Source organism: Pteropus vampyrus, unplaced genomic scaffold, assembly GCF_000151845.1.
Source record: "Pteropus vampyrus isolate Shadow unplaced genomic scaffold, Pvam_2.0 Scaffold15, whole genome shotgun sequence".
In the NCBI taxonomy this organism is placed as follows: domain Eukaryota; kingdom Metazoa; phylum Chordata; class Mammalia; order Chiroptera; family Pteropodidae; genus Pteropus; species Pteropus vampyrus.
Window position 1 is genome coordinate 6756320 of NW_011888796.1, and position 11992 is coordinate 6768311.

Sequence of the window (11992 nt, forward strand, 5' to 3'; positions counted from 1 at the left end):
CTTGCAAGAAATGTTTCTAGTGGTGGGCAGCAGGGCTCTGTAGTCATGTCTCATTGAACATTTTTTATCTGTGAATGGGATGAAGAAATGGCAGGATAATGAAGATTATCAAAAAGCAGAGAATAAAGACTAATGCACTAGAATCAAGATTCAGAAAAGATCTCAACTGCTGGAAGGATGAGCTCAATTTAACAAGATGAAATTTAACAGATACACAGATAACAGATGTGCGTGTATAAATATACGTATGTGCATGTGTGTGTATACAGATATTCCTTCATACCAAAAAAATTAAAATCAATAAGTTATTGATTATAGAAATCTGACAGTTCACTTGAAAAAGACCTGTAACTTTCATTGACCTCATAATTTATGAGCCTAAAGTAATGTCATTGTGAGAAAGCTAATGTAAAATCAGAGTATGTTGATAATACTACAAAACTACAAAAATTATTTTTTTCTGGGGAAAAATAAATCAGTAGTGAAATAAACTGCATTTATCCAAATTATTTCTAGAATACTATTTTCTGAACAGACTGCTGACTAGGTGGAAAACTATGTGATTTAGGAACAGTCAAGTAATAAAATTGTACACATATCCCCTTCAGTGCTTAACAGCATGCCTGAGCTCTTCAGAATATGTAACCTAACCTGAAGAAACAAGGTGTGTTTCCCTTGGTTTAGAGAAACCCTAGTCTTCAAACACTGAAGGTCTTCAGGGAATTCAGAGAATTAAAGTAACTTGTCCAAAATTAGACAGAAAGAGGTAAAGCTGGGATTTGAACACAGGTAAGTTTGACTCCAAAATCTTCTTTAAAAAAATGATATATATGTGTATGTGTGTATATATACACGTATATATATACATATATACACAGATACATATGTGTGTGAAAAATGTATATATAATTTTTCCTTTGAGTTAAGCAGTTTCACTTACCAAATTTATCTGAAAAGGTTTAGTCAGAAAAACCAAGGTTTTATTTGAGCTTTTTTCAGGTAAGAAATGTGCCTTATTTATTTTAATTAATTAATTTTGTTGACATTGGTTAACAAAATCCAGTAAGTTTCAGGTGTACAATTCAACAGTAAGGAATATATATATATATATATATATATATATATATATATATATATATATATATATAGAGCACAAGCATTGTGTGTTCACTGCCCATAGTTAGATTTCTTTCTGTGCCTTATTTAACTTCATAACTTTAGGACTAGTACAACTCCTATTACATAAAAGATACTCAGTAAATATTTACTCAGTGAATTAGCCGAGCTCTTTGCTTGTGTTATGCATCCAGTCCACTGATCAACATAAGACAAAACATACACATTCAAACAAATGAGAAACATCTCTCTGCAACCCTTTCTTCTTTATAGTGTCCCATATGACAATGCCTTTAAATCCATCTGGTATTTTTTTTTTTTTTCCTGGCAACTCACCTTCCCTCTCCATCCACTTACTTTGCCCCTTAAGTGAATAAACCCCTCATTCCCACCTGTCCATCTGGCCATCAGCCAAGATGAGTCTTCCTGCTCCTCATAATTGCTTGCCTTAATTTACAGCTTGGCAAACTCAGATAGTGGATCTTGATGACAGTAAAAACATATATCGGACTGTTTAGGAAGAGTGAGAAATAGAAAGAATTCCGATTGCAATGAGGAAACCATATCCACAATATCTTTACTCATCCTTCACAAAAATTTTGTTTTCCTATTTTTCCTACTTCATTATGGAAAGACTACAGAATGATCATGGTAGGAAAAAAAATGAACAAACTGTGTGTATAAATCAGAATAACAAATTTCTCAGTACTATATAAGGTTCTCAGAAGTTTTAAGACCAAAAATGATGACATCCAAATTTTAGGCAAAGTAATTTGCAGAAAACAAAGTATATTTTCAATAGGGTGAAGAAAACAGGTTAAAACTAATTGTTTTGGTCCCTTTGTTTCTAGCATCTATTTTCTATCTCTATATACTGTACTGGCAATGTTAACATAAGAGACAGCCCAGATGGAAATACGCTACACACCCAGCTACCCTACAGATTATCTAGTAACTTGATCCTCAAATACACAAGGCAGAGAATGGAAAAGAGAAAAACCTGTTTACCTTAAGAAGAGATCTTCCAAATTCATTAACATCTCTTACAATGCTTACATAACCTTACTCCTAAACTCTAAAACAAATCGTTTCAGAGTCAAATGGCTATACCACATGCATTAATGGGGGGAGGGGACACACATGCAAACATAAAATAGTACTGGTGCAAAGGACACACAGAGAAACGAATCCCAAATGATCTCTGCTCACTTCACCTCCACCCCCCAAAAAAAGTTTTTAAAAGTGGATGCTTTATATATAGGCAAATATAAAACACCAATTTTTGTGAAGTGATGTTTTTAGAAGGCTGAGAATTAGTTCACAACCAATTTAAAGGCCCACGTAACGTTTACCTGAAAATGGATGGTTTTTTCTGCTTTTCCACTGGTGAATTACTAAACTTAAATTTAAAAGGTGCCATGGTAGGAAGAAACACAAGAGTACAGGAGCAGATAAAGCCAGTTAGGAATTGCTAGACAGTAGAGAATCTATGGTACTTTCAAGACTTCGATTTTATACCTACATTGTGCTGAATTTCAGATTCTGCTTCTAGGTGAAAAAGAAAAAAAACACAAAACACCCAAACGCGAAGATTTCCAGACTTTGGGTGTTTAAAGGGCCTCCACACAGTAAATCAACCTACTGCTGTCCTGTTTGCTCCACAGCCAGACTGAAATAATACAGCACCAGCAGAGGTGTGAATTACCCCCATTCATCTTAATGGAGTGTTAACTTCAAAGGCTTGTTTTAACCATTTAAATGCTAAGCTCATGAGTAAACATTCGGTCAAAAAAAGTACAATGTAAACATTCACCCTCACCATATGAAAGTAATTTATATTCTCAGCACTTCGTCTTTTAATTTAGCAAACAAGTCTCCAAGTGTTGGAAATTATGTATTTTGTGCTTTACTTCGTTTTAGTTTAAATGGTTATTACCTAATAAATTATGAACATTGAGCCCATAATGAGAAGGGCTACATTTCCCAAGAAAAATGCTGAGGAGTACTTGAACAAGGTTTTTGCAATCCTGGTGCAGGGGGCACTGCTCTTACTAGCCATCTTATTAGCTTCTTCCAAACTTGTAGGGAAAATTGTGACTCTAAACAGCCAACCAGATAAGGCGGAATATTAAACTAAAATACAAATAAACACCTCTACAAATGATTTCTCTTGATAGTAACTAAGTTTTGCACATAGCATTCAATAGGCTACTTGTCCCTTTGCCAAACTTCCCATGATCCTATCCTATGAGCAGGTGACAAATGTATTAATTGATGCCCAGCTGTCATCACACTTAACATTTGCCCTAGGGGCATCGTTGCATCTGTTGCAGATTTAGGGTTATTTTGGTATTACTGAAGTTAGATTTATTTAAGCAGCTGAATACCTATTTCTATTTGGATCTATAATTTCATAAAAAGAGAGTACAAGAATGAGTTTATCAGATTGATGGGTCTGGCTGATGTGAAGCCACATGGGAGGCCATGCCTGGCTTTGCCCTGGGGGCCATGCTAAGAGCCCAGTTTCAGGAAGACTATAGTAGGAGAGTACAGCTGGGGTAGAACTGTGGGAAAGCACTAAAAAGAGTGCACATGGGACCAGTTCCCCTGTGAGTAAAAGCAGGAGAAAGATTCTAAACACATTAGTTGTGCAAGATGGAAGATGAAGAAATTCTATGCCCTGGATTGAAAGCAAATTCATTTTACTGTTCCAGGAGGGATGGGAGAAAGGGGATATATATCTAATCTATTAAGGAAGCCTGTTTTGGTCTGTACCTAATTTATACAAGGTCATTTAATCCTCTCAACACAAACCTGTAAATTGGTATTAACTCCATCTAATACCTATGTGAAAGTGGAAGCTTAGAAAGTTTAAGCAGTTTGCCTAAACTCACTGAGATTTGAATCTTTCTAACTCCCAAACTGGGATTTTCTCCATTATACTACGCTAACGTCAAGTTGCCAAATAAGTATCTTAACTCAAAAGAGAAGCTCAGTTGTCAAATTTTCGGCCCATTTCCTATGTGGAAGCAAGCGGGCACCTGCAAAAGTGTTCATTTCCATACATGCAAATTGGCACTTTGCATGCAATTCCCTACTTTACATGTGCACAGGGGTGGGATTACATTTTACTGATACACCCTGGCTTCGGTAGGCTGGTAACAGTGACCTTTACACAGAATATTCACAGGGAGGGGAGACTTAGCTTCTAGTTTCCAACCAGAAGCCACATCAATGGGAAGTCTGGAATAATTTATAACCTCCAAACAAAAAATGACATAAATCATCAATATTTGTCTGTTTGCCAAGTAGAAAGTCACATGTTTTAGTGACAAAAAAAGAAAGCTCAGGGAACTTTCAAATCCATAGCCAATCATCACAGCTCTTTCTCATAATGAACAACAGAGAAAAAAATCACAAAAGATTCTTAGATAAGATTTGGAGGCAGGGCAAAATACCAAATGGAATAATCCCACAGTTTTGTTATTAGTAATTAATGTTGACAATATTAACCCACAAGCTGAGATTCAATTTTTATATAAGCTTAACAAACCGATTTCGTAAAAAAACAAACAAAAGATTGACTCAATATATTTAATAACATTAAAAACTTCTGTTCTGTGAAAGACACTGTTAAGGGAATGAAAAGACAAACCGCTGACTGGGAGAAAATCTTTGCAAGACACTTATCTTATAAAGAACTGGTATCTAAAATATACAAAGAATGCTTAAAACTCAATAATGAGAAAACAAATATCAAATGGAATAATAATTAAATATCAATTTAAAAAATGGGCATAGGATCTGAACTTCACCAAAAAAAAATATATACAGATGGCAAATAAGCATATGAAAAGGTGCTCAACATCATATGCCACAAGGAAATATAAATTTATACAACAATGAAATACAACTACACACCCACGAGAATGGAAACATTAACAACACCAAACATTGATCAGGATGTGGAACAGGAACTCTCATTCATTGCTGGTGGGAATGCAAAATGTTATGGCCACTTTGGTAAGCAGTTTGGCGTTTCTTATAAGACTAAACATATTCTTATTCTTACCACATGATGCAGCAGTTGTGCTCTTTGGTATTAACCCAAAGAGGCTGAAAACTTACGTCCATGTAAAAACCTGCACGCAAATGTTTATAGCAGTTTTATTCAAAACTGCCAAAATTTAGAAGCAACCAAGAGGTCCCTCAACAAATGAATGGAAAAACAAACTGTGGTACATCCATACAATGGAATATTATACAGTGATAAAAAAAATGAGCAATCAAACCATGACAATACATTGAGGAAACTTAACTGCATATTGCTAAGTGAAAGAAGCCAGTCTGAAAGGTTAGATACTACATGATTCCAACTATATGACATTCTGGAAAAGTTTTTATGAAGATAGTAATGATTGTTGATTGCTAAAGCTTGCATTAAGAGTGAAGTCTAATGTATATTATGGACTTTCGTTAATAATAATGTATCAATATTGGCTCAACAAGTATAACAAATGTACCACACTAATTCAAGGTGTTAATAAAATTATTTTGCTTTAATTCTGGAAAATAATTAATAATGTGTGAAACTATGGTTGTGTTAGGGGTGAAAGAATTATATGGAAACTCTGTACTTACTGCTCAATATTTCTGTAAACATTAAAACTACCCTAAAAAATAGAGTCCATTAATTTAAAAACAAATAGATCCACAAATAAACAAACGAAAGATTGACCTAATATATTTAAGGGCATTTTGAGTTTGTTTCTTATTTTGATTAAAACTGCTGTGAGCCCATTTTCCCCTACCCACTCCCATTTTGTTCCACTTTTCTGTTAATACATTTACAAAATGTTAACCCGCATAAAGAGGATTCTTCCAAGGTGTCTTCCGGAATTTTTCCTTTTTGCATATGGAGGTAAATTATTCTTCATAAGATGTGGGAAAATACACCTTTCATTTATTAATCCAATTAAAAATGATGAGTGCTAAACTAAAATTCCCAACCAAAATTCCAAAGATGAGCAAAACAAAAGCCTGTAAAAATACAGAAAAAGATAAAAAACAATTAGAATATTTTTCAAACCTCCACCCTTCCCAATAATTATATGTCATAGTTCAAAATACATTAACTTTCTTGATGTAGATAAAATAATTATAAAATGGCAAAGTAATTCTGAAAGTAGGATTCTTAAAAGAAACAAACAAAATCAACCTACCCCAAGCTTTTTCCAGGAGAGAAAATCCTCTCTGCTAAGTTTAAGATAAAACAGTCCTGGGAATACAAAAATCAAACACGTTGATGTACTGGAACCTTTAGGTGGGAGAAAAAGAGGGTTATTGCCAGATTCTGATGTGAGGCTAGATGACAATTTTATCCATTTTAGTATGTGGATTTTTTGAAATAGAAAACTTACCAACTACACCAAATACATTCCTAATGTCAGGAACATATATTGCAAGTAAAACAATGATAATATTGAATGCTAGAGTGACCAAAAAATGGTGAATCCATGAGAATGAAAAATTGGAGAAAAACATAATCATAAAAGCTTTTCTTGCCTGTATAACATAAAGAAAAACAGAGAGAAAGTGTCAAAGCCAAAATACTCACTTAGGGAAACACATGTATAGTACAGTAACTATGACAGTTTTGTACCCTAAACCATTTAAATTCCAAAAATATAACAAACTATTATCATAAAGTGTTTATTAAACATAAACTAAGAAATATATATTTCTATGTGAGCTTCATAGAATTATTTTACTTTAATTCTTCACAAATTTTTCACATGCAATTTCTTTAGGTTGTATAATTTTCAAAATTAACAACAATAACACTGTGCGATGAAGTCTCAGGGAACTGTTTTTATTAAATTCAATAGATAGAACAACAAAAGGTTTAAAAAGGAAGAAGAAATCATGCCATGGGAAACAAACACCATTTATTATTTTATTTTGTATTATCTGTTTCATATTTACTGCATGTAAATATGAAAACTAGTTCATGACACTTCCCACTGCTAAGGCAGGCAGCAGGCGGTCACATCCCACAAATATTTACTCAACCCCCACTGCACTCCTGGCACCGCAGTCTGCACAGGGAGAAGGCAAAAAAAATCTTGAAGGCTCCGCTCTTAAGGAACTCACTGTTTAGGACTTCAAGACATCCATGCAGAAGCATTTATACCCAAAGCCTTTGTTTCCATTCTCTCTGAAATTCTTAAGATTCTTACATATGGCAATGAAATGCAGAATGAAGATCTGTTCTGCCCCTTAAATTATAATTCTAGAGCAAATAAAATAGTTTGACTAAGATTAAACTATAATGTCTATGTAAAAATAAATTCACAATAAACCAGAAAGAACATATTTTTGCTGACTTTACTTTTTCCTCCTCATGCACATTCTTTTGAAAACAGAATACGGATTTAAGCTGGGGGGGGGCGCGGGGGGGTGAATCCCAAAACTTTAGAAGAACTATAGTCTCTAAATTGGAAACAATGCTGTGGGAAAGCATAAATCTAAACTAAATCTCAAAAAGCACAAATTAGCTTAGTGGTTCACTGTTATTTTTATGCTTTCATGGGACCATATGCAAGTATGAGGCCTTTGATCAATTACTTGACAAATGAATAAGATACACAAGACTAAATGTGATTCAAACATTCTAGCCTGCAAAGAATTAGTGTTGCCACATTAGGGAGCTGCTACACTAAGCAACAAAACCTTTAAGAGTACTTACAGGGAAGTGGATTAAAGGGACTGTCAAAAGCACAGCAAATAGTATGCATAACTTCACAGTCATGACAACAACATCATGTGGCAAGTATTTACTGTAACCTTGTAGTATATCTGATGCCACTTCATCTGTAAATTTGAAAAAATAACAATAAGATCACATTATAAACTCCTAAGATGTCAATAATGGCAAAATTATTTTCCTTTGCATAAATGGATCTTAACAGATTTTGGGTCCCCATACCCAATCAATCTCTGGCCTTTTGTCTATCTTACGAAACACAGAGACATTATTTAAATATCTTTCTGAAACCGCCAATCTTTTCTTTTGATGAAACTAGAAATCAGCACAGGCAGAACTTCTGAAATTACAACAATAAAACATGTATAAAAATAATCTCTATAGAATTTTTCCATAATATGAAGGTTTTGAACATTTATTTTATTATGTAAAGTGTTTTCACATGTACTACTGAATTTGGTCCATATGATAACAGTATTATAAGATAGGTAGCCAGGCTAAAAAATACTAAAGGACTTGCCTAGGATCACACAACACAAAGGGGCAGAGCTGGCAGAGCTGTACACCCAAATTTATCTGGTGCCAAGGCTAATACCTTTTCCTTAATACATGTTTTCTAGAATTGTACACACGTTACCTTCTTCATCAGCATTTCATCTATAAATTCACCTTTCATAAAAGAGAACGCAGTTTTAGGGCAATGGCTCACTTAGCAAGCCAATGTGATAGTCAGTGGCAGTTTGTACAAGCTGACCATGATTTGCTCTGAGGTGCTCTTCCATTTTCACAATGTCTTCCATACTCCAAGCTGACGAGGGGTATAAGAGTGAGGGAATTCAAGAACATTGCTTATCATTGCCTGTACAGAAAGATCAGTTTACACTTTTAAAAGAATGGTGCTTTTTGGATTTGGGAGTATACATTTGGAAAAAGATGCTTTGGAGGAAATGCTCTGTTTTCAAGGATCTTAAAATTTAAAGGGGAGACAAGGTGAATACACACTGATATAATAGTATATAAACACAGATACACTTAAGTGGCAGAAGGAGGTCTAAATAAAGAGCTATGGTGATTCTGAACAGCGAAAGACAACTATGGCTTTGGGATAAGCAAGAAGGAAGCCCAGTGGGCAGCAAGATGGTGGGGGCTTGAATTCTGGACTAATGTTCAAACCTTACTACTTAAAAGCAACTTAACTTCTCTGAGTCTCTCAGTTCTTACATCTGTAAAATGGGAACAATAATATATTGACCTACAGAGTTACTGAGAGCATTAAGTGAGTTAAGGTATGTGTGCTGAGACTGAAAGATGTGGGCGAAGAGATTCTCTCTAAGAAGAACCAGCACAGGCAGATGCCCTGAAGTAGTAGAGAGAATATGCATCTGAGAAAATGAGTAGTCCGGCAAGACTACAGTGGCTGAAACAGAGTATGCTGTAGCACAGAGTAGTGGGTGAAGAGGCTGGAAAGGCATTTAAAACCCAGCAATGGAACTCTTCACAGGGTTTGGACTCAGTCTGGTAGGCCACAGAGATGCAATGACCTATGAAGAATGGTAATATTATAATCTGAATTAAGCAAGAGGGCAGTTTGGAAGAAAAAGAGACTCAAAACAGAAAAAACAGTTAGAAGCCTAGTGAGAGATAATGAGAATCTGAACTAGACTAGAGATAATGGAAATGAGAGAGAAATGGACTAAATTATCAAAGACATACTTTACACAATGTGGGACTATAGACTAAGTAGGAGATTAAAGCTAGATTATATTCCCAAATCTGTGAGAAACTTGTGAGTTTAGGAGAAATATGGTAAACTATTTTATTTCCACTTTCTGAATTAGAAAAACGAGCTATTAACACTTATTACATAACAACCTCATAGATTTTAAAATGGTTTGGTAATTATGCAACATCTGCGAACTGGCCTGGATCACCAGAGGAATGCCTTTTTTTCCTCACCTTATAATGCTTTAACATCTGTAATCAGAGCCAATATTAGTAATCCAGGTACATACAGGTCCCTTTAATCTGATAAAATTTAAGTATTAACTAAGCTTTGAGAACACTGGATGAAAGGATCCCAAACAGCTCCAGAAGCCTGAAGAACTAGATTTATTACATATTCAAAATATGTTACATGTCTACTTTCTATTCTCCCAGGATTAAAACTTTCCTCCTAAACCAGTCAGTTCTGTGTTCTTAGCTGAGTCTTAACATATGTAAGGAATAGAGTACAATACACTTCTCTGGATTCAGACAAATCTCTACAAATCTCAGTAAGGACCTGGAGGCGATTTCTGCAAGTTGTATCTGCTATTGTAGTCAGGAGGCTGTCCTGTTTAACACCCATTATCAAACTGGGTACGAAGTTTATAAAGATTACCACAGAGCAGTGGAAAGATCACTGGATTAATACAGGAGACCTGTCATCAATTGTAACAGGTTACTTCACCTCTTTAGGCTGTAGCTGTTCATCTATAAAATCAGTTGAAGGCGTTAACTTGCAATAAGCCTTTTTGATTAAGGTCTCAGACTCAATTAGCAATTTTTTTCTTTCCATAGAATTAGAGCTACTATTGTTCCTATAAGAAATATACCATAAAAGATTTTCCATGGTTATGATTAACACCTCACCCCTCACCCCCCAAAAAAGCCACTGTGAATTGCAAATCACTATCTCAATCTTCTGTCTTTGGAGAAGAAATTTCTTTCCTTTCTTTATCTATCTATCTACCTAGGTAGGTAGGTAGATAGACAGATAGACAGATAGACAGACAGACAGACAGACAGACAGACAGACAGACAGACAGACAGAGATATGCATGGAGCTATAGCAAGCCAGGTTTTTCCAAAACCTCACAAAAACTTGGAACGACAGAAATCTGGATTCTATTAATTCCTGAGGAGGCAGCACAGTAATAAAGGCATTGACTTCAGAGAGAGTCAGAATTGGATTCAATTCCCAACTTATTATTCATTAGCTGCAGGTATCTGGCCAAATTACTCAACCTAGATGAACCTAGACTTGCAGAGTTGTTGTAAGGATTAAGCTAGGCACTGTAAATAAATACCTGGCACTTGTATAACAAATGTTAGCTCAATAACTGTATTAGTATCTATCCTTCCTCCACCTCCCTTTCGATCTAAGCTGTCTTACAATTTAATACAGCTCCTAAGCAGCTCACGATAATTTATATAACTATTTCTCAGCTATCCTGGAAAGCCATAGGCCAGCTGAGGTTTCTTGTTATACTGTTTTTGCTGAATCCCAATGGAGACCCTACCATAGTATCTTATTGATATAAAAAAAAAAGCCGAACGAACCCCGTTTGTACAAAAACTAACAAACCCAACAACAGCTTTGTATTTCAAGAATTTTGTTTCATTAGCGATGATCAAAAGTTTAACAATCTGTTTTAACTTTCTTTGTCATGTATGCAGCAGGGTACCATGCTCATGTTGGAAATAATGCTTTTCCTGAGAGTGTACACAGAGCGCTACCACTCCTATCCTACACCAGTATAGAAGTGCAATAGCAAATTTAGATTAATACATGGTCTTTATAACTGTTGAAATAATATAGAGATAGCAAGAAAAGGACTATGCAGAGCAATTATAATTTTCTCACACACTGAAAACTCCAAGATAATACTCACCACATATACTGAACAGTTACCATATTTAAATTAAATTTCATTAAAGATAGTAAGAAGTACAGAGCTGAAAAATAGAGCACCTGTAATTATGAAATAATTATAATAATAATGATAATAATAATAGTAACATACCATCAGCAGTAGCTCTTTGTGGAAGACTGCGATGTGACAAATACTATAATAGGCATTTTACATATAATCGATTTCCTCCTTGATACAACTCTATGCAGTTATTCCTGTGTTACAGATTAGGAGATGAAGGCACTGCAAGTATCCTGTTCAAGGTCTCATAGCTGGTTGGAGCACAGTAGTTATTTAAACCATACTTGTTGGATTTCAAAATCTATGCTCTTTCTACCAGGTTTAGGAAAGGTAACTGTGCATGTAAATTTGTCCCAAAAGGAGCCAGATGTGGACAAACTCTGAGAGATAAACAAAGTGCCATTATAAGTCACTA

The 11992-nt window shown here is 35.0% G+C and overlaps 1 protein-coding gene across 12 annotated transcripts in view; it reads right to left on the reverse strand.

Moving 5' to 3' along the window:
- Nucleotides 1-1425: 1425 nt before the first annotated feature.
- Nucleotides 1426-11992, reverse strand: part of SLC38A6 (solute carrier family 38 member 6) — a 65630-nt gene continuing 55063 nt past the window's right edge. For 11 of the 12 annotated variants that reach the window (XM_023527141.1, XM_023527138.1, XM_023527142.1 and 8 more), the window contains 4 exons: nucleotides 7865-7989; nucleotides 6537-6681; nucleotides 6339-6433; nucleotides 1426-6156 (listed from right to left, as the gene is read on the reverse strand). In XM_023527141.1, the coding sequence (XP_023382909.1) occupies nucleotides 6076-6156; nucleotides 6339-6433; nucleotides 6537-6681; nucleotides 7865-7989 (446 nt within the window). In that variant the 3' untranslated portion in view covers nucleotides 1426-6075. The other variant, XM_023527151.1, reaches the window with a different exon arrangement.